Source organism: Ipomoea nil, unplaced genomic scaffold (genome assembly GCF_001879475.1).
Source record: "Ipomoea nil cultivar Tokyo-kokei standard unplaced genomic scaffold, Asagao_1.1 scaffold3069, whole genome shotgun sequence".
NCBI classification, from domain to species: Eukaryota; Viridiplantae; Streptophyta; class Magnoliopsida; order Solanales; family Convolvulaceae; genus Ipomoea; species Ipomoea nil.
This window is the reverse complement of record NW_017619497.1, coordinates 7547841-7575524: the sequence shown is the minus strand read 5'-3', so window position 1 is coordinate 7575524 and position 27684 is coordinate 7547841. Positions and strand designations below refer to the sequence as shown.

The window sequence follows — 27684 nt, the reverse complement described above, 5'->3', positions numbered from 1 at the left end:
AAACTGCACACAATAATGCAATTAAAAAACTACAATTGAATCTCTAAACTAACTCATTTCATGCAATTCGTCCAATTTGCAGGTTTTTCAGGTCCCCTAAATGTAAAATATTATTAATATATATATATATATATATATATATATATATATATATATATATATATATATATATATAAAGGACGTTGTCTCTGGTTATGGATTCGTCTCAATCAATTTGGTTGTTTGAAAAGAATAAGAATTTATGCTCAATCAATTTCATGGTGAGGAGTTAAAAGAAAAAAAAATCTTCAAATCTATGTGTATGCTGCAATACCCTTAATTGGGATGATTGATTGATGGAGGTTCGACTAAATTAGTTCATCTCACTAGATGTGAATATATAGTGTGGTATAAAAAATGAATGAATGAAAAAAAAATAAACTTGTTAATTGTTTGAAAGAAATAACAATGTATACTCGATTAATTTCATGTGGAGTTAAAACACAAAACAATCTTTAAACGTACTCTTGTGTATGCAGAAACATTCTTGGGAGTAGAATTACCTACCATAAATGGGGTCTGATCAAGCTCGAATTGGATTACTCTTTACCTTGTGAAATGTGGATACAAACATATAATAATAATAATAATAATAATAATAATAATAATAATAATAATATAATAATAATAATAATAATAATAATAATAATAATAATAATAATAATAATAATAATAATAAAACACTTATTATAGAGAAGAAGAGCATAACAATTATAGTGGTGTTCTTAGTAGTCAATCATGAAAAGCTCAATTGTCAAGTGAATGTCTTGAATCCAACATGGACTTTCCACTTTTGGTGTTATTTTATAATTTTAGTGAATTCCTCAAACTTTGAAACAGTTACACTTTAAGCTGGCATTACTAAAAGTTGAGGTTATATATATTAAAAAAAAAAAGAATTCTTTTGCATTCTCACTAGAAATCAACAATGGAACAAATGTGGCGGTTCCTTGTGGATACCAAGCACTGGTCCTCCCATCTAATGAATTACTCAGTCGATTTACATTTATCGGTCAGGGTGTGGAGCCCTAAGAGCGAAGAAATTTCACCTTTTGTGAACAACAATGGAGCAAATGAAGCTCAGCCAATGGGAAGCAATAAAAGGTAAATTTTCAAATTGGGCAAGTCACCATGAAAAGGAAAAGCATTTATCTTTACATTTTTCATCCAAGTAATGAAACCAAAAGTGTTTCCAAATGCTATTTTGCTGACAAAGTTAACTAGCTCTTCTCAATTGTAAAAAGACTGAATGTTGTAAAAATAGTTGGTTTCTCTATTGCTCTGTGACTGGACACTGTAAAAAAGGAATCAGATGTCAAAGCATGTGCCTTGTCACTTAGGTTGCATATAGATATACGAAATTCATTTCCGTAGTTGTATAAATAATACCATTCTTAGGATAATATGATACAATCTCACATCAGTTCCACGAGAGATTGTGAAGTGATACTTAAATTGGAGCCAAATCTTCATTCACGAGCTAGTTTCTGTGATAGATCGAGTTGAGGTCTTTGATTGAGTAGGCTACATGGAAGACCGAGGACTATTTACCGAGCACATACTTGATAAGGTCTCGAGTTCGAAGTGAAAGCTATCTAAGATGATGTAAGCTAGTCTTTATCATTATCCAAACCCCATTTAATCTTGAGTGGCTCAAGTCACTTCCTCCTGTACCCTTTTGTCATTCACAAGATTCTTTTCTTCCCTAACAATATCAATTGATCAAAGTAGAAAAAAGGGATTCTAGTTTGAGTGGTTTCTATTTTGAAATGTGGGCAATCCTTCATACTGATTGGGCTAAGTCTTCCATATTGTTCTAAGTATATTGTGTGTGCATGACCATTACAATTCTTTTGTTATTTGGTACTTAGAAGCAAAATGATGCTAAAGAAAATGACTTTTTTTTTTTCCCTTTCTTTCTGTTTCATTGTTTTCATTTAAAAATTGAGGTAAACTTCTATCTTTACTTTTGAACCAGTGGAGGATATATGATGACAGCTTTTAATGTTCCATCTTGAATGACTTCCTTTAAAAACAAAAATGGGTGGTTGGATTAACCTCAAGAAAAGGACCATAAACAGTTAATGCTTTTGAAGGAGGGCTGAAACCCAATATTGTGATTGATGTCTAATTCAACATGTGAATGCCAATCATATTCTCATTCTTTTTTTTCTCTTTTTTTTTTTTTTTTTTTTTTAATCCTAGTTTCACCGAATTAATCCTGAGTCTTGGGGACCCCGTCCCCTAGAACCCTGAAGGGTGGTAAATCGCGAGTACTCGACTAGCTCTAGGTTCCCAATACAACATGTACACTTCTGCGGACAAGAGACTGCCTCCACGTTGATTGTCATATTCTCTTCTATGCATGGCCATTAAAGCACATATAGATTTGTATAAGCATCTATGCATATGGAATACAAATGCAATGACAATTAATTAGGTACTTGATTGTGCTTCATGTTTTGGGTTTTGTCAAAGAATTTTAGACAATCTTTCTTGATCTCATGATGGATGTAATGGGATTTTCATCACTTCATTTAGGATTGCATGATACTTGCATTTTTCCCTAGAGCTTTCATAGGTTTTGTAGTTACGTTATACTCCGTAACTTATAAGATAGATTATGTGGTTCTCTTTACTCATGTATGCAATGCCTACTAATAAGACTCTGCAACCACCTTGGGGGCAACCCAGCCAAGTTGGTCAGACTGTTTGCTTGATAATCACAAGGATCCAAGTACAATTCCTAGTAGGAGCTAGCGGCCTATTGGCCTTCTTGGTTTGAGTCGGTCAGCTATGTGCAACTTAGACTGGTTTATCTCCTTGTGGTCCTTTGTCGACTAGGGTCACAAGGCGGGGTTTACCCAGTGCACATTCTCGAGTAGTAGCTGCGGGTTTCCTGGTCAACCAAAAAAAGAAAGAGGTAGTTTTCTTGAACTTGCTTAGCATCAAAACATTCCAATATATCCAAGAGGACTTTATGTCATAAGAAATTAGAGATTATCCAAATTTACATGTTATGGTTGTGGAATATGCTGTGATAATTATATCTAGAATAGTTATACACTCTCAAGTCTCAACTATGAATTGCAGAAAACTGTACTAAGAGATAAAACACTTGAATGAACAATGAAGAGATGTTTCATTCTTAACTATTCAACCAAATAAGTTTGGAATCCTTCTAATTTCTCCCATCCAAGTTGGTTTTTGGAATCATCTTTTTTGCATTTTTCATGACTGCAGATTGAAGAGTCACAAGGCACAAGGTTCTCCATACTCCACAAAAATTCTTTCTTAGCTTCCATATCTTTGTAATCATCAATTCGGAATATATACGCTTACGTTTCTCCACTTGAACTTTAGCTTGTAAGAACATGCCCTAAAACATCCTTGTATGGAAATGGTTCTTTTGTTCTCATGTTTGATTCTACTAACGACATTATGACAGAAACTAAAATCTTCGACTTAAGATCAAGCTACCGTTTTGCTTATGTATGACGAAACAGATAATTCTGTTAGAATTATGTGTGGATAATGTTTTCATGTGACTTGTGATTCAACAATCACACATGAAAATGGAGGCTCCACTAAGCTTTGTTCATTAAAATAGTATAATCAGCCTAAAATCGGTGTCAGATTCCATATGGTTCCTGTCCATTTTTGAAAAAGTTTGCTGTGTAGGATTCTTCACTAACACACATTAAAAATAAAAAAAAATATATATAGGCGTGTTTGGTGTCAATGTACCTAGCTTACATAGTTACATACACTCTTTGCATAGGAGCTACCTAGCTGTCTCCAAATCGGTGTTTTTCATCAGATTTTGAATTTAAAATGTTGTCCTTTTATCTGGTTCTTGTTTCCTTGTTGCTTTTTGAGCCATTTTCTGTTGCCAGGCATTCGCTTTCATCTAACAAGGAACAATCTGATCAGTCATGGGCCAGTGAGGATCTCGTGGCGAATTTGCCTGGGCAGCCTATTGTGAATTTCAAACATTATGCAGGGTACGTGACAGTGAACGAGAATAATGGAAGACGACTCTTCTACTGGCTATATGAATCCTCGAGCCTGCCTGATGAGAAACCTTTAGTTCTCTGGCTTAATGGTGGTAAGAATCTATGTTTTTCATTGTTCGTTAACAACGTTGTCTTAGCTTCCTGTTGTTTAGATGTTTTCGTGTACGTTTAGGCTGCCTGGAACACGAGTTTAGTTTGTTATATTACCCTGAATTTAATACTGCTTTATTCCAGTCTTTATGCCCAACTTTCAGTATAGAAAGCAAAGAAATAGTCTTTAACAGAAAGGGAAGAAATTCCTAAAAATGTTTTCCATGTTGTCTTGTCTACAGACAACCTTATTGTCTGTCATATATTTTCTTAGTCTGTTGTTGTCTGGTCTGTAGAAAATCTCAAATCGACGATTTTCTTAGTTAAACAATTCATGTCCAGTTTCTTGTCATGAAGTGGGCACCACCTTTTCCCCCTTTCTCAAGTAACCAAAAGATTGTTTAAACATATATCGTTTCGATTTCTTGGTTCAGGTCCTGGATGTTCTTCCATTGGGTATGGGGCAACCCAAGAGATCGGACCTTTCCTCGTCGACTCTGATGAATCCAGTCTAACAGTTAATCCTTATTCATGGAACAAAGGTTTAGTATCTGTCTGTCTCTCTTAACAACCTTAAAGTTCTCAGTGACCTGACATTATTGTTCTTTATTGATACTGCAGAAGCAAACTTGCTATTCCTGGAATCTCCGGTTGGTGTTGGGTTCTCGTACTCGAATACGAGCACTGATTATGCCAATCTTGGGGATGATTTTGCAGGTTAGATTTTTTCACGGCTGGAAATTATGGAATTTCCGACCACCTGAAAGTAATCTTAAATCAATTCGAAAGCAAAAAGTGGTCGGAAATAGCAACAAAGCTTTTTCCGTATACCAAAAGTGGTCGGAACAAGGCTTTCGACTTGATTTAAGATCACTTTCAGGTGGTCGGAAATTTCAAAATTTTCAGTAGTGTTTTTTTTTTTTCCCCTTTCTGCATCCATTCTTTCTGACCTTGCACCCGTGTACATGTTAGCAAACGACGCGTATGCATTCCTGCACGAGTGGTTTCTCAAGTTCCCATCGTATAAAACCCGAGCCTTTTACATTGCTGGGGAGAGTTATGCAGGTATTTGTCACAAGAACTATCTACTGCTACATTTATCTCAAGATTTCATACGCCCCGAAGATTTTTGTTTTGTGTGTTTGACAGGGAAGTATGTTCCTGAGCTGGCTGAGATTATTGTTGACAGAAACAAAGACCCTTCCCTTTTCATTGATCTTAGAGGGATTCTGGTATGGCTGTTCTTCTGATCTGCAACTATAAAAACACAGTCTTTCGAGTGCTCTTTATTGACTATTAATGATGGGCTATTGCTCGTTCGTTGCAGCTTGGCAATCCCGAAACGTCTGATGTTCAGGACTGGCAGGGCATGGTGGATTATGCTTGGAGCCACGCTGTGATATCCGACGAGACTCACAGAACGATCATAGCGTCGTGTGATTTTAACAGCAACGATACGTGGAGCAATCAGGACTGCAGCCAGGCTGTGAATGAACTGCTGAAACAGTACAAGGAGATCGATATCTACAGCCTTTATACATCGGTCTGCATTGACAGCTTGACTGGTTCGGGCGATAATTCAACTCCAGTGTTCAAGACCACATCCAAAATGGTAAGTAAAGAACCTGTTCTAAATTCCGCTCTCAGATCCTAAAGAATGTGTTCTGTCTTAGCTAAAAGTTTAAGCGTACAGTAACGTCTTGTTTTGTGATCAGATGCCAAGAATCATGGCGGGATACGATCCATGTCTCGACGACTACGCCAAATCTTATTACAACAGGCTGGATGTTCAGAAAGCCCTTCATGTCAGTTCTGGTCACCATCTCAGGGACTGGAGAATCTGCAAGTATGTAATGCAAGTTAATTTCTTGTTTTACATTATCACTGTTAAGAGTCCACAGGTTAGACTAGCTAATTGGTTGGATTCGGTCTTTTAGTGTGGTTTGACCCATATACATTACAACCCAGTCGGCTAACCTCGACCAATCTGGTGCAGTATGTCAGTCTTCGACGGGTGGTCTGACTCGAAGGAATCTGTTCTTCCCATATATAAGAAACTCATTGCTGCAGGAATTAGAATATGGGTATACAGGTACACGGTTCCTTAACGAAAAGTCTACGTTTACTTCAATTCTTCGGGTTTTTTTCTCCAGTTTTTCATTCTCCATTCTCGGTGATGCAGCGGCGACACTGATGGAAGGGTTCCTGTGTTGTCTACAAGATACAGCATAAGTACTCTTGGTCTTCCCATTACCAGAGAATGGAGGCCATGGTACCATCAGAAACAAGTAAGATGCATATCTGCTAAATTGCTTCTGATCTCTGTGAAAGAGAAAATGGAATATTTTGACCTCTGTGAACAAGAAAAGGGAATGAAATCATATTCTAGTGATGACAATATTCCTTTGATTTGAGAGCACACAGGTATATTTTAGGATAAAACAACAGACAGAACCCTTTGACAAAACTGGGATATTATAGCAAAAAGAAATGCAAAAGTCAGTTGATTCAACCGATCACTTTAAAGTTTTGTTACATCGGCAGTGTAGGGTTTGAATCGTACTGGGAATCTGGGGGTCATTGGGAGATCAGAGTGTACAGACGGGAGTGGGGTCTAGAGTGACGGAATGACTCGCGATTTACCTCCTCCACGCTCTTGGGTAGGGGCTTTGAAGGCATAGGATTAGTCTAGCGTACACTAAGGTACCTAATGTATTAAAAATAATGCAAAAGTTGAACAATAATCAAAACAAACTATAGTTAACCCAACATTCATAAGTGAACTATTAATACAACTGTAAGATCAGATGATAAATTCTTACAGTAATGTTGTACTGCATTAAACAGCATATCTGACTGTTCGAGTAAGAGTCAAACTCTGCTGATGCGACCTGAACTGAATCCGGATTAGTGACTTAGGCATATAAAATCTTGTGATTGAACAAGGCAGAGGGAGAAAGACATAAATTCTTTGTCACTATTCCAACCTTTTTTTGTGGTGGAGTGGAATCTGTACACAAATCTTTTAATTTTCCTTTTTGGCATGGCATTTCAACAGGTTGGTGGATGGGTTCAGGAATATGAAGGGCTTACTTTTGCTACTTTTAGAGGAGCTGGCCATGCAGTCCCCACTTTCAAGCCAAGTGAATCCCTGGCATTCTTCTCATCATTCCTCTCTGGGACATCTCTCCCGTTTAAAAGATAAATCAGTATTGTGTGAGACCGTCTCATCGAGAAATGTATAATAACTTTTTACAAACGTATAAAAAAATATTATATTTTAACTAAAAAATATTACACGTCTCACAAAAATTACTCTTAAAAGATAGATAATCTGATACTAAGCTCCAATTGATATTGTTATGATGGTGTTTAATGCAGTAATTTCAGCTAGAAATAGCAATGATATGATGTAATGTTTTATGCAGCAAAAAGAGAAGAAATTATTTATGGTCCCTCAATAGTGCTACCATCAAAAACATCTATTTCTTTTGGCTATCCATGTAATAGAAAATATGGTACTAGTAAACTTGATTACCAATTTAATGTCTTACGAGTTATTATGATGTAATAGACAGACTTTGTATTAAAAGTAAAATATTATTAAAAATATTGACAAATGATCCAATTATCTTTTCGAGTTCACATGGGTAATGGTATAATTTGTAATAATTCAGGGGTTCATTTAGCCGTGAAACTCATTCTTATCACATATTACAAGTTTTAACGTATTAACTTTCATCGTTGAAGAAATAGCCCGAAATATCTGTTTAACAATATGCTTAATTTTTAATATAGCCTCCACTAAGGTTCAAACCCATGAACTCCCACTTAAGAAAGTCACAATATCACTTGACCACAAGGTATTTGATTCATAAATTTTTAAAAGTTACAATTAAACATTTGAACTCAATAAAATAATGCAATTAATTTTTTTTTTTACTGGTAACCTGATATTTTAATGTTTTTTAGGATTTCGGCAATTGGTGGTTGCCTACTTGAGGAAGAAGGCAACTAGCCATTCATCTTTTGTTTGAAGAAGCAAGTGAAGGTCACCGGCGTATAGATTTTGTTTTTTTTTTTTTTTCTTTTTTTTTTTTTTTTTGTTGCGAGTTGACAAGTAAGCATTACCAGTTTTTACTAAGAGTATCCCAATTGACATAGATTTTGAGGAGTTTTTACAAGTGTGAATAGAAAAGAAAAGACAAGACGGAATGAAAAAAGGAAAAAAAATTGCAAAACAAAATTTGGAAAAAAAAAAAAAAAAAAGTTCACCGCGTTGCGTGGCGTGCACACACCCGACCTCACGCGCAGCAAGGAACTTCTTTGTTTGTTTGGTGGAGGCCCACTATTCCTGCAAGAATCTTGAACACTACCTCTCTTATTTCTCTTTCCTCCACCTAAGCTTTAAAACCTGCAAAAACCTTCCAAAATCCACTATTGTGTATGCCATTGGACTCATGCACAAAAATGACAAGTTAATGTATTTAATTGCATGCAACATTTTAAAGTTAAAAGTTGAATGGCTTATTTGACAATTTTCCCATTTATTTTTTATTTTTCTTAAAAGACAATAATATGGAATGATAAGAAATATAGTATGAAAAGCGCCAAAAGAATATAGAACATCCCATGCTTAGGGAAAAAAGGGCCACATACATTTCCTGTCAGGTAAATATTGGATAAGTAGAGAATAGATGCAGTTGACATTACAGGATAAATTATTGTTGAATTGTTGACAAATTAGCATACAAAAGATTCAAAGAAAGAAGCTATACTTCATGCCAAAGATAAAAGCTTTTTCCAAGGCATTTCAGGTAAATATTCTAAAATGTGAACTGTGAAGTTGTAAGTGCACAATGAAGTGTATTATTCTTCAAGCAGTTTATGCAGAAAAGAATTATGGTGTTTTTCCTTGGCAAATTGCAGTGAACAGTTTGCAGCATTACACAATGCACATATTCACCATTTATATATGCAATTATGCCTTATGAAAAGTAATCATGCACTAAAGCATTAGCATTAGGGCAATCAATGCTAAGAAATGCTGCTTATATTCATCCTCATCTTGGGATCAAAAGACGGCATTATGATGAAATGACAGCAAATGTAACAATAATGCAGAACAATCACAAGAATGACCAGGCTAAAGGTTCCATTAGTAAGAGCAAAAGTTAGATTTTTAAAAGTGCTGTTAGATAGATTAGGAACCTGGGAGAAGTCCAGGAACAATGTCAATAGTAGCAGAATAAAGTTAGTCTCTTGAACGACAGCGCCTCTTCTTGGCATTATTCCCTCCCGTCTCCTCTTTATCAGAATTAATTTTGTTTCTCTTCTCCATCTGCCCATCTCTGTCTTGGACCTCACAGTTGGGAGCTGATGTTACTTCCTCCATGGCACTTGGCCTGGGAGCCTGCCCTTCATCTTCATCAAAAGCAGTCTTGAATAAGGCTTTAAAGATATGGTTCTGAGCTACCTTGTCACTCAGGATCCTGCTTAGGACAGCTTCCATATTTTCCCGGGCATATGATTGGGCGGCTTGCCTGAATTCCTCTGATTGTCTCCACTCCTGGATGGCCTTATCCTGGGTAGAAGCAAGTTCTTCATCTTTGGCATTGAGCTGCTTCCTCTGGACCTCAACCTTCTCGCTGAGCTTCATCTTCTCTTGCTCCAGGGCTTCCAACCTGGCCTGCGCAGCAGAGTTGGCTTTGTTGGAGGCTTCAAGTTGTAACTCCAGCACTTTCACCTTGGCCTCAGCTGCAGTGTTCTCGGCTTCTTGGGTGATCCCCTGCTCGGATGCAGCATCCCCCCGGTCAATCATCGCCAGACCGTACATAATGGCCTGTGCACACGAGAGGTTAAAGCAGACAGTCAAGAAAGAAAGGGATGAATGATGCACAAGTACAAAAGACTTGGAGTCACCTCCAGTTGAGAGCGAATGAACCACCGGCTAAGGGCCTTATTATCTCCTGTCTTGACCAGGCCAGTCATCTCAAAATGTGAGGCCAGCCTTCGCGCCAGTGCCACTGGATCATCTTCTTGACTTTTGTCCTGCCTGGTACTGGCTACACAGATAGCCTTGCCCTTCTCTTCAGACTGCCTGGAACCCAGACGGGATAAAGACCTAGCCTGCTTCTCACCCACACAACCCTCAATCTGCTCGCATTCCTCTTCTACGCCCATGTCTTCAGGCCCTGCAACAACATAAAAATTGTCAGTCATATGACAAACAGAACCCAAACACAAGCCCTAGGTGTAAAACACAACCTCTAGCATCATTCCCTCCCATGCAACACGACCTTTCATCCTGCTTGGTGCTGGCTTCACAATCCTTGCCCTTCTTTTCAGACAACCTGGAACCTAGACGGGATAAAGACCTAACCTGCTTCTCACCCACTGAACCCTCAATCTGCTCGCATCCCTCTTCTACGCCCATGTCTTCAGGCCCTGCAACAAGGTAAAATTCGTCGGTCGCATGACAAACAGAACCCAAACACAAGCCCTAGGTGTAAAACACAACCTCTAGCATCATTCCCTCCACTGCAGCACAACCTTTCGTCCCGCTTGGTGCTGGCTTCACAGATGTCCTTGCCCTTCTTTTCAGACTGCTTGGAACCTAGACAGGATAAGGACCTAACCTGCTTCTCACCCACAGAACTCTCAATCTGCTCGCATTCCTCTTCTGCGCCCATGTCTTCAGGCCCTGCAACAAGGTAAAAATTGTCAGTCACATGACAACCAGAATCCAAACATAAGCCCTAGGTGTAAAACACAACCTCTTGCATCATTCCCTCCCCCGTCCCTTTTGCAAGAACTAATTGTGTTTCTCTTCTCAATCTCCGCATCCCTGTCTTGGTCCTCATTGCTGGGAGATGAAGTCAGTTCATGCTCACTCCATGGATACTGATCTTCTTTGCTAGGAACTGAGAGGACATAACTATGCAAAGCAGGAGCAGAACTAGAATAGATAATAAACAATATCATTAAGAAGATACAGCCAAACCAGGATATTAAAATAGAATCAACAGAGGACCACTAAGGGACTGATAAACAGATCTAAATCTAAATGGGAAGAGCATTTAATTACCACAAAATATACTCCATGATAAAATGACAAGAATGTGAGTCTCACTTGTACTTACCCTAAAAAAATAAACTATGCAAAGCAAGAGCAGACCTAGAATAGATAATAAACAAAATCATTAAGAAGATACAGCCAAACTAGGATATTAACACAGAATCAACAAAGAGGATCACTAAGGGACTATTAAACATATCTAAATCTAAATGGGAAGAGCATTTAATTATCAAAAAATATACTCCATGATAAAATGACAAGAATGAGAGTTGCACTTGTACTTACCCTAAACAAAAACTATCAAACTCATAATCCCAGAGGTAAGGAACGTCTTTATATTGAAAGATCTTGGAGGAGATAATCTCTGCCCTTCCCTCATCCATTGAGGAAATTTGGATTTCATGTTCATATGCCAAATCAATCTTGAAAACGCAAACTGCAAGAGCTTCGAAGACACTGTAAAAAGCCCAACAAAACTTTCCACTACCAAGATCAAATAGCTGACCCCTGCCACCATATGGGGGGTGGTCAACATAAGCTTCATGTATATACCTGTAAGATTTAGGGCTGAAAGAACCCTTGGGATGAAGGCAAACACGATATGCAGTAGGTCTTCTGTCACTAAGGGCAACCAAAACATGAGTATTGTCAGAAAACTCATTGGAAAGCGCTATACTACCACGGTGATCAAAGGGGAGAGGAATATCTTTTTCCTTAAATTGGAGCACCATGGCCTCTTCTTCCCGCCATTTCGACAATCTAGTGTTGAAAGAGAAGACACGGTGGACACCTGAACCCCCATCGTCATCGCTGGATTCTTCGAGAAACAAATATAGATAACCGCGGAGAACAAATGCCCCAGATACCTCATAAACCCTAACCCGATTATCAAGCACGAAGGGAGGCGGCGGCGGAGTGTAAAATCGATTTTCGGCAGAATCAAAAGACCGAAAATAGAAGGGAGCAATTCGCTTTGGGAAGAAGTAAATCATACGGTTAGCACGAACTACATGAGGACATTTCATGGCTCCGAAATCGCCATAAAAGTCTGGTTCGTCAACACATTCCGGATCTCTAACAGGAAATTCATTGAATCTGGTAGGATTGAAAGAATAAAAGCTAGTCCCATCTGGGTACCGACCTGTTTCTGCAGAATCGCCGCCAATCATATACAGAGTATGTCGGTTGCTGAAAAGTCCCATATCCTTGAAGAGGCTGGAGCATAACCTGCTTGATGGCTCATAGTATACACACTCAACCTTGAGTTCCTTCTTGCAGAATCCAAAGTCTGAGACATTTATACGAAAGAGTCCCTCTTCGTGAAGCATATAAAGATACGTGAACTCTCCCATGGTTGTGCAATTGATGTAACCCTAGATACGATTTGAAGGCATCAACTTCCTCTCTTTTTCATGTATATGAATCCGGATAACCGTTGGGTGATCCCGCCATGGACTAACAAGACGTTTGGTCCCTGAGGCAGTGAGAAAATAATAAATGTAAGAATTCTATTTACATTCTTTGTTTAGAGGGAATAAAATCATTGAGAATGAATAGAGAAATAATAACCAAGCGAAAATGGTTAAATACATCCTTAAACATTATCTAAGAAGTTAATTAAAATTTTAAATTTTTAAAAGTTATAATTAAGTATATAAAATATTAATTTAATGTACTCAATATCTAAATACCTGTGACTTGTAATAACAGATCACTAAGTTGTTTGTAATATTTTTATCGAAAATCGACGACGGCGACCAGCACATCTCCAGAGAAGGATTGGTCGCCTTCTCCGACGACTAGAGATGGCGACCAAACCTAGTCGCCATCTCTGTGACGAAGGACTCCGTCCTTTGGAGATGGTGACTAACCCTTCTCCAGTGATGTAATGGTCATTGTCGTCGATTTTCATACTGGAACATGACCAGACAACTTAGTGATCTATTATTACAGGTCATCAATTGGTATTTGGGTCTTGATGCACTAAATCGACTTGTTTATGTATCTAATTGTAAGTTTCAAAAGTTTAAGGACTTAATTGACTTCTCAAATAAAGTTCGGAGATTGTATTTAACCTTTTTTCTTAATAATAATAACAATAATTAAGGATGATTTTTCTTTTTCCTTTTCTTCTTTCTTTCTTAGGTTGAATTTGAATTCAAAGAGAGGTATGAATTTCAATTCTATAAAAAGGATTGAATTATAATTTCCTTCCACCAAATAATGTAATTTTTATAGCCAAAGCATTAGACTGTAATTGTATTCTACATCTTACCAAACAAGTCATAAAGTTTACAAGAAACAACAATAATAATTTTATTTTTTTAGGTGATGATTGAAATATGTCGTAATCACTATTTAAGTTTGTATTGGATATAGTTGGTAAAGGATGTAATTATGGTCTTGTGACTTCAATTAGTAAAAGGATAATAAAAATAATTTTTGATTAGTAAATTAATAATGCGAACAACTTGGTTGGGTCGAAGAAAAAAAAAATGAAAAGAGTGTGAATATACTTCACAATTAGTGCTTAATGTAACATGTTATTTTTTTTATTTTTTTTACAAAATTAAAAAAAAAAAAAAGAATAAATTGTCAAACATTTATCACTTTATTTTTTAATCAAAACAAAGCTTCATTCATTCTTTCAAATGCTGAACCCCAACCCTAAGGGCCCCCCACATCCCGGCAAACAAAGCTTCATTCATAATATTCCATATTCAAGACATTTTCATAAATAAATTAAAGGTGGAGTAACATGTCACTCCATACAATCTAGCATAGAACATGTCTTCCTAGTTATGGCATGAAACGGTTGTAGAGTATCTAACAAACAAGAAGTCTAACAGACAAGAACTTCAAGCAATTAAATATTTAAATGTACCAATAAGTGACTTTAAATTTTTAAATTAGTTCAATGGTTATTATAATTCCGCTTAACAAATAAGAACTTCAAACAATTAAAAGATACCAATAAGTTACTTTAAATTTTTAAAAAGTTAAATTTTTAAATTAATTCATTGACCATTAAAATTTCGTTATTTAACGGTTTTCCTAATAAGTGACAAAATTGGGTATAAAAATAATAACAAATAATCAAAATATCGATAATTTGTTGGGTATAAAATTAATAGTTTGAGGACTAAAACATGTAATTTTTAAAGCCAATAAAAATGTAATAAATGTGAATAATTGATAAACCAAATCTAGAATTAATCATTTTTTATGATGTATGTTAGTGCATACATTCGAATAGTAACTACGAGTTTTTCTCGTCATAAAAAGCATCGATCAACTATGAAAATATCTCACGATTTTATTATCACCATAAATACATGGATTACCTTCGTGTGCCCGCGACACGGTTGACTTTATTATAAACCAAAGGAAAGTATGTTAATTTTAAAAGGAAGAAAGTAGTGTATTTACTAGTCACCGCAAGTCTGCAACTTTTTTTTTTTTTTTTTTTTTTGTATTTCTCATCAACGTGCTTTCCATAGCCATTCATATTCAACATTTATGCAATTATGCTCATCAAAAGTTATAATGCACTAAAGCATTAGACAATCAAGGCTAATAAATGCTGTTTAATTATATGCATCCTCATAATGGGGGGACCAAAACACATCATTATTATGGAATGACAGAATAATCACAAGAATGGCCAGGATAGAGGTTCCATTAGTAAGAGCAAAATTTAGATTTTTATAAGTGATGTTAGATAGAATTGGAACCAAGGAAAAGTCCAGGAACAACAGTAGCAGGATAAATTTAGTCTCTTGAACGACAGCGCCTCTTCCTGCTATCCCTGTCTTCCCGGGCATATGAACGGGCGGCTTGCCGGAATTCCTCTGATTGTCTCCATTCCTGGATTGCCTTATCCCGGGTAGAAACAAGTTCCTCATCTTTGGCTTTCAGCTGCTTCCTCTGAGCCTTGACCGTCTCACGGAGCTTTATCTTCTCGTGTTTCAGTGCCTCCAACTGGGCCCGAGCAGCAGAGTAGGCCTTGTTGGAGGCTTCGAGTTGCAACTCGAGTGCTTTCACCTTGGCCTCCGCTGCAGCATACCCAGCTTCTTGGATGATCCTCTTCTCGGATGAGGCATCTGCCCGATCAATCATGGCTAGCCCATACATAATCGACTGTGCACAAGTTAAAGCAGTCAGTAAAAAGGCTCGTAAAAAGTATTACACCTCAATCCCGAGGGTCTAATCAAAACGAATCCTAGCTACTACTTTGAGTTGAGTGCGCATGAACCACCGGCTAAGGGCATTATCTCCGGTCTTGTCCAGCCCCTTCGTCTCAAAATGACGGGCCAAGCTCCTCGCCAAGGCCACCGGATCATGTTCCGGGCTTTCCCTTTCCTCCTTCTTCCCCTTCTCCTTATACCGCTTGGACACCAAACTGGATGAAGATCTAGCACCCGCAGAACCCTCGAACTGCTTGTGTTCTTGATATGCTTCCATGGCTTCTTCATCAAGGTAAAAATCATCACTGTCTTCGTCCTCATTGCTGGGACCTCCACTTACTTCATACTCCGGACGCCTTTCATTGCAGCTGTGAACTGAGTATAAGGGGGAATAGCTTTGCGTTTCAGGAGCAGAACTTGAAACTGGGGGAGATCTGGGAGAATAGGCGGATGAATAGATTTGCATTGCAGGAGCATAACTAGAATAGAACAAACAATACCAAATCAACCAAGAAGACTATAACAACTATAATTTTTTTTTACAAAACTATAAAAGGTAAATACACTATTGGAAATTATGGAATTTCCGACCACCTGAACATGAAAGTGATCTTAAATCAAGTCGAGGTTCCGACCACTTTCGGAAAAACCTTTGTTGCTATTTCCGACCACTTTTTGCTTTCGACTTGATTTAAGATCAAGTTCATAGGATCGGAAATTTCATAATTTTCAGCCCTGATAGATTAATTCTATGAGTCAAGTTCAAAACTTTATAATTATCAAAATCAACTAGGTTTGAGTTGTTCTCTATAGCACCGATAGAAGGCCAATAGAAGGCCAATAGGCTACACATAGCTAAACCAAATTGGCTGAAATTGCCCCAGCAACAACTATAGAGTAAATGTAGAAGTCAAACTTAAAACCTTAATTTTTTCCAGATCAATTTGATTGGGGTTGTCCTGGTATAACAATTACATGAAAAGAATGTGAGTTGTACTTACGCTAAACAAACATCAGTAAACCAAGTGTTCCTGACGAAAGGAATGTCGTCGTCCTGAAATTTCCTGGATGCGAGAATCTCTGAGGAGACAATTTCATCGTCGTCGTCGATTTGGATTTCATGTTCAACTGCAAAATCAATCTTGAATACGCATACCACAAGAGCTGAATTACTGTAATCAATCAAACAAAATTTTCCACCGCCAAGATCAAGCAAGCGCGCCACGTTACGATCCTCGTAGCGGTCATCGTTCTCGATATGAACCTCACGCAGATGCCTGTAAGATTTAGGCACGAGAGAGCCCTTCGGATGGATGCAAACTCGATAAGCCGTAGGCATTCTGTCACTAAGGGCGACCATAATCTGAGTATCGCCGGAAAATTTATCGGAAAGCCCTACCTCGCCGCGGTGGTCATAGGGGAGAGGAATACCTTCCTCCTTAAATTTCATCCTCATTGGCTCTTCCTCCCGCCATTGTAGCAATCTGGTGTTGAAGGAGAAGGCACGGATACAGGAGCCGCAGGACTCTCGGAGAAACAAATATATAAAATCGCGGAGAGGAAGAACGCCGGAGACTGAATCGAATCCCTCCCGCTTATCAAACGGCGGCGGCGGCAGGCTGTGAAAGCGGTTTCCGGCGGGGTCAAAGGACTGGAAGTGGAAGTTATCGACGGAGTCCGGGACGATGCAAAACCTATTCTCAGCACGAACCACGAAAGGCCACTTCACCGGCTGGTAGCCATTATTAAAAGTAGCTGGTTCGCGAAAACACTCGAGATTTTTAACAGGAAACTCATTGAATCTGTTGGGATCGAAGGTATAGAAGTTTGATTCTGCAGAAGCGCCGCCGATCATGAACAGATTGTGGCGGTGGCTGAAGAGTGCCATATCCGTGAAGATGAAGTTTGATTGATCATATAATACACACTCAAGCTTGAGTTCTTCGTGCTTGCGGCGGGGTTGATCAAAGGCGGAGACATTAACGCGAAACAGTCCTCTTTGGTGAAGCAAATAAACATATTTCGACTCTTCCATTGTTGTGGGATTCATGTATAACCCTAGATATAAAAAAACAACACAAAAACTTCAAATATATATAATATATAATATATACGGAGTAATATATAATATATAATATATAATATACTCCGTAATATAATATAATATTCCATCCGTGGTTAATCAGACTTGAGTGAAGTTATTTTTAATCCAATTTTACATAATATTAAGTTTGGTATTAGAATACAAAATTTATATATTTAGAAACTACACTAAAAGTACTATTAAACACAAAATAAAATGTCAAATTTAAAAATAAGTACGTACAAAATACTACATAAAATAAAGAAAAAAAGAAAAAAAATTTACTAATAAATAGTGGCCCTGTTTGGTAAAAAATTGGCCTATATATCAATTTTGGCTTATTTGATCACTATTAATTATTTGATTTAGTTAAAATATCAATATAAATGTTTGGTTAATTAGCTTTTTACAACTCTAAAAGGCTAAAATTCAAAAAGTTACTTAAGTAACTTTTTCATTTAGCTTTTTGAGAAAAGAAATTATACCAAACAGCTATCAACTAATTTCCCAAACATTTTTCTACAATCAGTTAATGTTATCAACTATTTATACTATCTAATTAACACAATCAGCTAACAGACATTTTACCAAACAGGGCCAGTAAGTAAGACAAATTAAAAAAATAGGACAGAAATAGTATAATATAATTACGATTCACGTTTGGGCGGGCATTCACAGCACAAGTCCTTTTCCTAACAAAACACGGCCACCTTGTTTTCCATATATATATATATATATATATATATATATATATATATATATATACATATACATATACTAGTAAATTACCAAAATTTTGTATTATATATTTATATAATAAAATTGAAGATGAAATTATAAATAATTATAATATTTGATTATTATATTAGTGCAAAAGTATTAACACAATTAATTTAATAATATATGGCTCAAATTATTTTTTAAAAAATTAATATTATAATATAATTTAGGCAATTACATTATTACTAAAATAGATATGAAAAAATGGGATATTAAAATTATTTTATAATTAATTTAATTGTTGATTATATTTTAGTTAAATTTCTATGAATGGTAAATCATATATGTATTTTCATAATACATATATTATTTGCATATAAATATAATTTGAACTATAATTTTTAATTATGTATATTTATCAATTTTTAATATTGAGCATGAATTTTCGCACATCACACATACAAAATGCTAATATATACTAAAAATAAATGTGTATGTTAATGGTCTACCTTACAAAGTAGACCATGATTCACGGTGTTCGAAATATTTAATTTTCATTCGTTCGATGCAATCAAGATTTATGATAAAAACTAAAAATAGTAATTAAAAATTCTCAAACACTTTTTTGTTCATGAATAAATTAATTTCACTTTTGGTTCTACGACTTTTGAAGTCTTATCACGTTTGTTGAACAATTTTAAAATTTTCACTTTTGGTGCTTAATTGTGTTATTATTATTAGTACAACTTTTGGTCCTTACGGTCAAATTGATGGTGAAATGTTGTCGAATTTTATATTTTAGGGACAAAATCGCCATTCAAGGAAAGATATTCAATATCTAAACAAAAGAAAAATAATATTAAGAGAAAAAAAAGAGTTTTCGAATCTTTGACGCTATAAATCTCATAGATCTGTGTCTAGTTTCTGTCCGTCTTCCCCATTATTCTCATTGATCAAACACCTATAGATATTTTGTTTACATATTGAAGATGTTTCCTTGAGATGATGATTATACCCCTAAAAATATAAACTTCGGTAACATTTCACCGTCAATTTGACCAAACGGACAAAAAATGATAAAAATAACAAAGTTATACACCAAAATTAAATTTTTTTTAAAATTTTGCAGCAAAAGTGATAAAACATCAAAAGTCGTAAGACCAAAAGTGAAATTAATTCTTCATGAATTAAGCATTATTTTGATCAAACTTTTTTTAGATTTGAGAATATATATAAAATCTGAAGATTTGATATAATTTTTGTTAATTTTGTTATCTTACCCCAAAAGGACTTGATACAATATCATACATATCTATTGGTTGTTAGGATCGTTATGAAATTGTCAAATTTAAAAAGAAAGCTAAAATATGTCAATAATTTCTCTTAACTTATGTGTTTTAATGAAACAATTATTGACACGTTCTCGTCTATATGTGTATATGTAACACAACATCATATCGTCTATAAAGTAAAAATAATTTAGACTTTAATTGTAATTTTTTTATTGAGTGACAGAGAGAAATATGCATGCAGTCACTATTTGATGAAGAAATCTTAATGTTTCAACCATGAAAGCTGGTAAGGTTGATGCAATACTCCCTCGGCGATAGAGACACCAAGCCCGGTTTGAACATTATTATTTAAGGTGGCGGAATCGTTAGGTGACAGTTGATTCAGCAATGATATGAAGGAGTTACTTCCCTCCATGATTGCATTATTGTTAGCAGCCTCATGATGATGATGATCCTCGTCGATTCTAGGCGGCGCCGCCGTGATTCCCATGGCCATGCACGTTTGATCTCTCGGGGAATCCCAGGATGTTTGGGTTCCGTTAATCCCGCCCGACATCATCGTCCCGTTATATAAATTATGTGCGTTGTTGATCTCGAAAAAATCACCAAAACTCAACCCTCTTGACGCCCTGGAATTGGGATTTTGGTGATCGCTGCCACCGCCGCCGCAGCCATCCAGCGACGTTGAAGTCGCAACCGTCGCATCCTCCGTCGGATCACCTCTTCCGCCGCTCTCCACCGGTCTACTCGAACCATTTTTCTTGAAAATCCGGCACAACACCCAATCGTCTAACTGCGTTGAAACGAATTAAATACAATACATAAGTCAAATAAAACTCAACTTTATATATAAAAAATAACAATTAGACATCTGAAATTCAATAAATTACAATTAAACACTCAAATTTGTTACAATTAATCAAGTAAGTCATGTTTACTTGTAATTTGTACTAACAAAATTACGATGACATAGCATGCAAGTCGTTTGCCGCCAATCGTCTTCTTTCGTGGAGAAAGAGACTAATCCAATCGCCCTTTTTAATGACAATATTGACCAGTAACCATTCACCGTTAAAACCCTAATGACAGATTATTCTATGTAGATAATAGGCTATTGAGCCCAGATGCACCAAAGTTACAAATTAAAGTGTTTAATTGTAACTTTTAAAAGTTCAACCTAACCTAATTAATTTGTCAGATCTATTTGACCATTTTCCATATCAATATTATTCAATGCAAACATAATTAACAGCGCATGTGTTACATACCCTTAAAGAGCTTTTCTTGTTTACTATGTCATCTCCGAGAGGACGATGAGCCGAAGAGGCCGTCATAGAATTAACAACGTTGTCGGGAAGGCGATATTCGTGCATGACCCAATTGGTCTTCATCCCTTTCGGCGGCTTCCCCCGGTAGAAAACCAGTGCCTTCTTGACGCCGGCCTTCTGCGTGCCGTTACACGTCAATATCGGTTTATCAGTTCCGGTGGCCTTCCAGTACCCCGACGTAGCCGCTCGATTCGGCCGTGTCCCGTTCGGGTACTTCCGGTCTCTGGGGCTGAAGAAATACCACTCTTGCTCCCCGAACTTCGCCTTGCCTGAATATTCACCGGAAAATCAAGAAAACCTCAGATAACCTATTGGCTTTCTTGATTTGAAGCGCAACTATTAACAACCTAACATGATTTACTATCAATTATCTCCTTGTGTTTCTATATCAACTAGAGTTATATATAAGGCCGAAATTTATGCATTGCACACCCTTGTATAATAACTGCATATATGTTCTTTCGTCACCCAAAATCTATACATACACGAATGGTATATATATATATATATATATATATATATATATATATATATATATACTCCCAGCAGGAGCGGCCTATTAACTTTTTTGATTTGAAGCGGTCAACTATGGACAACTTAACTTGATTTACTATGGATTATCTACTTATGTTCCTATATCTATTAGAGTGATAATGCGAGATTTATGCTGTACACATCTTCAGATAATGATGCATGTTTTCCTTGATACCTAAAATCTATACAGAAATGAGAATATTACTTGGGAGCTCCCATGGATCGAATTTGTAAAGATCAACTTCGGCAATTATGGTGACGGGCAACGGGAGGGAAGCCGTCTTTTTCTTGAGGTAGTGGACGACGAGCTCCTCGTCGGTGGGGTGGAACCGGAAGCCCGGCGGCAGCCGTGGGTGGCCGGAATCGGATCTTGAATCGGCGGTGCTCTCCATATATAAATGTGCTAATTTGCCTAATTTTGGTTGCTGGGCATCTAATTAAAACTGCGAAGAAATATATTTGTAGGGTACAACGTATGACTGTATTGATGGTCGGGATACCGAACGGTCACCACTGGATGCACGACACGCGTTGGTTGATGACTGCGTTGGTTTTGACACGTCAGAAGTGTGGCAGTGGGGACCACTCCTACGTAGGACAGAAACAAAATACAGCTAAACAGCACGCTGTTGATGTCATGCGTTTCCTGTGTAACAGAACAGAAACTCTTTTCCTGTCCAGCTCATCAATTCGTTCGAGTTCGGAGTAGCATATTTGTGTATTTTCAGTTAATAGATTATGTTAAGAGTATATATAATATGTGAACGGTAAGTAATAAGTTAAACATATATACTGTAATATTTTAACTACATAATCTAGACTAGGGTTCATAATGTGCAATGTATAGTAGACCCTGGTCTACGATATAGATAATTTTTACCGTGGATTGTAGTTCACATAGTAGCATGGACCAAGTAGATAAACGATGTCGTTTGAAGTTTTTTCGTTAACAATGGTAGACGTCAAATTTCGTTATGGTCCATGTAATAACCTCTCTCATTATTCAGTTTCATGTACTAACGTGTATTTGTCAAATGAATAGAATATGAATTATAATTAAAATGATACTCCAGCTTTATTATTATTATAATAAAACTAGTGCATGTGAAAAAATGAAAAAAAAAATTAAAATAAAATCATACAATAGCTTATATTATCAAATGAAATTGGAGTGTAATTAAAAAGATACGACGTCATTTTAATTCATGGTGCATGATGCTAAATAGACCATGATCTACAGTAAAATTGCCTGGTGAAACAATATTGAACTTAATTTTATTTATTTTTTTAGAAAACAAAACAAACATAGAAATTATCATTAATGGGAATAAAAAAATGTGCAAATACAAAGGGTAACAAGGTTCCAACTCTTGACTAGACTGAGAGGTCATACATTCAGTAAGGAAATATGGTTCACCGTTCTCTTATTTGATTTGATAATAAGACTACTATAAAAAGAGTCATAGATCTTTATAGGTAGGTATTGGATCACCTTTATAAGTGACAAGCTTTATAATAGATTAATCAATAGAATAGTGATAATTGATAAATAATACGGAGTATAATGTATAGTAGCTAAAACCATGAAGGGTATGACGATGAGATGCTCACTCGTCAATGTGCCCAGTCCTGATCAGGTGCTAAGAACTTAGGGGTATGATCAATTTGTTCCATACTTCCATCAAAAGGGTCAACTTTTTTCTCAGGGGGTGTATTCAATAAAATAGCTTTGACCTACTTAACATAAAATTATTAATAGATGTCACTCGAACATATAAAGTTTGAAAACAAAAAATTTATTTTGTCATCTCTGACTAATGGTGAAGAAATTGTATATATAGTGTTGAATTATATGTATGCACGGTACGGTGCACTTTCTCAAGAATGTACACAAATCAGTTGAATTACGTGTACGCTTGACTACGGCAATACATGGATTGGATTTTATGTACAAGTTAAATTTTAACACTCTGGTTGATGGCCATTGCACAACGGAGTTCATTTTATTGGAAAAGTCTTAACCTAAGTGAGTTGAATTAGAAAGGCAAGCATGTATAGTGTCGCAAAAAAAAAAAAACACAAAGGAGGAGAGAGAAGAAGTCGTCGGGGGCCAGTTCGCCAGAATCCTCACGACAGGCGTGGCCGTCGGTGACGGTGCGGATCGGCAAATTATGTTGTGGACCCGGGTCCGGGTCCAAAACGTTGTCGTTTTGCTTCAAAACGACGCCGTCTGAATTTTTTTAAAAATTGCTTCATTCCTTGCCGTTTGTCTTCATAATCCGTTCCTCTATATTCACAATTTTATATCTCAATATTCAAAATTACAGAACTCAATATTCAAAATTACAGAACTCTATATTCACAATTTTAGAACTCTATATTCGCAATTTTAGAATTGAATATTCACAATTTTAGATTTCAATATACAAAATTACAGAACTCAATATTCATAATTGCAGAACTCTGTATTCACAATTCGTCGAGGACTGACCCGCGGGAATAGTTTTTTTTTTTTTTTTTTTTTTTTTTTTCTTCTGTGAGTGATGGTGAAGAAAGTGTATATATTAATATATAGTGTTGAATTATATGTATGCATGCTGCACTTTCTCAAGAATGTACACAAAAGCACAAAGCAACTACAATATTGCGTGCATATCTTCCGTCAATTTTTCTTAACCTATTTAGGGACTTAGGAATATTCTTACCAAAGCTTCCTCCACCTTTCAGCTTAATTACTAAGATTCTAATCTTCTTTTTCAAGCTTCTAAAACTACTCTTGTTCCAAACTTGGTTTCCGAGAAACTACTAATACAATTTGCAAACCACTAATACAAACCACGTTTTTTTTTTTGTGTGTGTGTGTGTGTGAGAAAAACATGGGAAACACGTACTCTTATTCACACTACATTATCTTCCTGATTTTAACTTTTAATGTTCACACTATTATGTGACAATACATAATTAGTTTTTTTTTTTTTAATGACTTGATCAATTCACAAGTAGTCAAATATTGGAGGCCAGGCAACCCCCAACAGCTAGTGTTGGTCGAACATTTGGCTTGATAATCATAAGTTTCCAAATTTAACATTCCATGAGATTTGTCTATCGGCTTTCTTAGTTTGATGAGTCGATCAGCTATAAGCAAGCTAAGTCGATCGGTTACCTCCTTGTGATCCTTTGCTTAACTAACGAACTAAGATCACAAGACGTGTTTAATTTTACCCAAAGTTCTTTGGATAGCCGCGGTTGACTTTCCCGTAAATTAAAGTAGCCAAATATTAAAAAAGGGAAATTAAACAGCGAACATTTTTCATAAATTTAAAGACATTAACAAGTACAACTAAAAATGAGCATGGAACTGCGAAGTATTACACAGAAATATAGTTTACTTGGTGCACATTTAATTTTGAAACAATGAATGCGAATTTTCCCCGTGATTAAAAAAAAAACATGGAATTAGAATGATTAATTTGCTATTATAGGTAGAAACTTTACAGGAAACCAACTAATGTATTGATCCAGATTAAAATAATGAAGAAATTCAAGTGTTTATATATACATATATGCATCCTAACAGCATAAAACCGGTTCATCTGATCTTTTAATGCAGCTGACACCCAGTTTTAATTTGTTAGTTGTTTAATTTGCAGGTAGCTTTAATTTGATGAATTGGTCTCTTTCCACCTCCACCATGTTGCTCATAACAGCATCTGTAACCCTTGTTAAGAGTTCAGACCAATCCCTACAAACATGCATGCAAACAATTTCCCATATATAAGAATAATAATGAAATTAGAATTGGGAAGAATAATGAAATTAGAATGCATGTAATAACCTAACTAGAGCTTATAGTTAAACAATAAAACGATATATCGTTACTCAAATTTTAAAAAAAGAGCTAAGAGTTTATATCTCCATGGACTCGGCCCCCGTGGGCTCGGCCTCCATGGGCTTGGTCGAGTCCACGACCGGCCCCTTGGTTGAGCTCTGTGCTTGCCCGAGGAGTCGGGTCCTCGCGTGGAGCGAGTCTCGCTGCAGCAGGTGCGACTCTTCCTGCGTACCCAGGCCATTGACACAACTAGGGGTATAAAAACACTCCTCGGTGTCTTGTTCAGACATCTTCTGCCTTCTTACTATAATTGTCTTGTTGTTACATGTCCGGAACTTCTGTAATAGCACTATTATATACACTCAATTAATGCAATATCCGTCCCTGTGACGCTAATTCGTACATTATTTCTACCCCTATTATCGTTTTATTGTTTATTTATTATATTCACGTTTTATTGTTTATTTATTATATTCAATCATATATTCGGGTTGTATAATCCGGACCCCCGGGTTCAAATAATCCATCACTCCGATTGAACCCCTCTTTTGATAATGGGTATGGAGTAACTCTAGCCAAGTTGATTAGACTATTGACTTGATTTTTTTTTTTTAATGAGAGCGGTCTATTGACATTCTTGATTTGAACGAATCAGCTATGGACAATCTAGGTTGGTTTATCTCACCATCAAGGAGTGATTGCGCATTTCCTCATCACAACAAAAAAAAAAAAAAAAAAAAAAAAAAAAAAAAAAAAAAAAAAAAAACCGAAACAAAATGTACATGCAAGCTAGATAATTAAACATTTAAACAACTTACCCATTTATGGTATCAAAAGTGATTCCAACGGTGAACTTTGCCTCCTCAAGAGCCAGTCTGAATTTCTCCATCTCCTTATTATCTCCATAAACCCCAAAAACGTTGTCCTTAACTGCAAGCTCAGAGGGCTTTACGTCGCAAAAAACTGGAATCACCCTTTTATTGCTCTCCACCATGAGAGACAACTCATGTAGGCAAAAATACGACTCACAATACTGCGGCGAAAAGATGGCCACTCCAACCCGACAACCTCGTATCGCCGGCTCAATTTTCTCGAACAACTTGTCTCCGGGCTTCATGCTCTTGCTGTCCAAGAACGGCCGGAGCCGGTGCCTCCGGAGCCGGTCGTAAAGCATTCCGGCCACGTTCCGTTTTGTGTCGATCCCCCGGTGGTTAATGAACACGTCGCATGGCTGCAGGTCTCCCGTCGGCCGCCGGAAACGCCACCGGTACCGGAGAAGTTCGTTGCAGGCTTTCTTGGAAGAACGTTGCATGGCTGGCTAACCAAAAAAAAAAAAAGAAGGTTTTATTTTTCTTGAATATTTTATTCTAACTTTTCAACAGGAAATACATTTTATTAAAATTTTCTTTGATTGGATAGGAGTAGATGGCATCAAGATTACGCTACAAAATGGGTATTTATATAGCATGGGCCATGTGTTTTGGCGGTGGGTTTGAAATTTACTAAGAATCTTCCGGGAGTTTAGTATGCCATTGCTTATTATGGCAAATTATATTGTATACCCTGTGTATTATGTGTATTCTACTCTACAATTATATAGATACGAAATATAAAATTTTTAAAATTTTTTATGTCTGTTTAACAATTCAGATCCACCCAACTAATCTTGATTGCACTAATTCTCATTTGCTTTGGGAAGCTATGAAAGCTGGTCCAGGAAGAATCGTCAGTTTGTCACTCAATTGTATGTCTACCCTTTTAAAAGAATTAAAGTAATGTTTTAATTCAAAGGGTACCAACACTTAATTTGAAAGATAGTTAGTCTTGCATGTGTGAGATTAGACCGTCTTCATAAGATATAATACTTTTTTATGCGTGACAAGCAAAGTATTCTATTTTCATTAATAAATTGAAAGCAAATAATTATTCCGTAATACTTTTCAAACTTCAAAGTAATAAAAATGTATCATGACCCGGTTTGATATTACAGGGCGTTTGATTGAAGGAAATTTAAATTTCCTTCCCATTTAATTCTCACATAATTTTAAAGGCCACAAAATTTCCTTGTTTGGTTGAAAGGAATTGAAATTCCCCCATTTTCATGGAATTAAAATTTCATGTCCTCCCTGGAATTTTAATTTCTGAGATTTTAGAAAGAAAAAAAGATAGTGATGAGTCAAAATTACCCCTTTCTTTTTTAACCTAAAATTAATTCCTAACAACAACAATGGACATTTTTGACTTTATACTACTTATTTCCTTTCAATTCCCATGTATACCAAACATTGAAATTTAAATTCCCACTTTATTCCCAGTAATTCATCTCCCATGGAATTGCAATTCATTTCCCACGTAATTCCCCCTCTCCAACTAAACGCCCTATTATAGTTAGTTTATCAATCAATTTTAGTTTATTTGATCACTATTATTAGTTGTTTGACTTGGTTAAATATTCAATATAAGTGTTTGATTAATTAGCTTTTTGTAA

General features: G+C 36.3%; 5 protein-coding genes across 8 annotated transcripts; 1 reads left to right on the top strand and 4 right to left on the bottom strand.

Moving 5' to 3' along the window:
• Positions 1 to 3802: 3802 nt before the first annotated feature.
• On the top strand, positions 3803 to 7738 carry LOC109164700 (serine carboxypeptidase-like 31). The gene is made up of 10 exons (XM_019313242.1): positions 3803 to 4147; positions 4580 to 4687; positions 4767 to 4862; positions 5118 to 5210; positions 5295 to 5377; positions 5473 to 5757; positions 5861 to 5991; positions 6142 to 6237; positions 6328 to 6433; positions 7204 to 7738. Exons 1-10 carry the CDS (start codon positions 3874 to 3876, stop codon positions 7348 to 7350), a joined length of 1419 nt encoding a protein of 472 aa, XP_019168787.1. The 5' UTR covers positions 3803 to 3873; the 3' UTR covers positions 7351 to 7738.
• Positions 7739 to 9183: 1445 nt separating this feature from the next.
• On the bottom strand, positions 9184 to 12719 carry LOC109165410. 4 transcript variants are annotated; one of them, XM_019314152.1, is made up of 7 exons: positions 11776 to 11974; positions 11509 to 11659; positions 10922 to 11103; positions 10666 to 10848; positions 10413 to 10592; positions 10068 to 10339; positions 9184 to 9987 (listed from the first exon to the last, which is right to left on the bottom strand). In XM_019314152.1, the coding sequence occupies exons 1-7, from the start codon at positions 11882 to 11884 to the stop codon at positions 9400 to 9402; spliced, it is 1665 nt and encodes a 554-aa protein (XP_019169697.1). In that variant the 5' UTR covers positions 11885 to 11974; the 3' UTR covers positions 9184 to 9399. The 4 variants fall into 4 exon arrangements, with proteins under 4 accessions (XP_019169697.1, XP_019169696.1, XP_019169694.1 ...); XM_019314151.1 differs by having other exon boundaries at positions 10413 to 10527; positions 10784 to 10848; positions 11509 to 12719; XM_019314149.1 differs by having other exon boundaries at positions 11509 to 12718.
• On the bottom strand, positions 9184 to 17487 carry LOC109165411. The gene is made up of 4 exons (XM_019314153.1): positions 16412 to 17487; positions 15457 to 15889; positions 14958 to 15363; positions 9184 to 9356 (listed from the first exon to the last, which is right to left on the bottom strand). Exons 1-3 carry the CDS (start codon positions 17458 to 17460, stop codon positions 14995 to 14997), a joined length of 1851 nt encoding a protein of 616 aa, XP_019169698.1. The 5' UTR covers positions 17461 to 17487; the 3' UTR covers positions 9184 to 9356; positions 14958 to 14994.
• Positions 17488 to 19655: 2168 nt separating this feature from the next.
• LOC109165413 (NAC transcription factor 25-like) lies at positions 19656 to 22057 on the bottom strand. Its single transcript, XM_019314155.1, has 3 exons — positions 21573 to 22057; positions 20774 to 21102; positions 19656 to 20298 (listed from the first exon to the last, which is right to left on the bottom strand). The coding sequence occupies exons 1-3, from the start codon at positions 21757 to 21759 to the stop codon at positions 19768 to 19770; spliced, it is 1047 nt and encodes a 348-aa protein (XP_019169700.1). The 5' UTR covers positions 21760 to 22057; the 3' UTR covers positions 19656 to 19767.
• A 2949-nt stretch (positions 22058 to 25006) lies between these two features.
• LOC109164814 (disease resistance-like protein CSA1) lies at positions 25007 to 26508 on the bottom strand. The gene is made up of 2 exons (XM_019313359.1): positions 26015 to 26508; positions 25007 to 25109 (listed from the first exon to the last, which is right to left on the bottom strand). The coding sequence occupies exons 1-2, from the start codon at positions 26506 to 26508 to the stop codon at positions 25007 to 25009; spliced, it is 597 nt and encodes a 198-aa protein (XP_019168904.1).
• Between the last annotated feature and the right edge of the window lie 1176 nt (positions 26509 to 27684).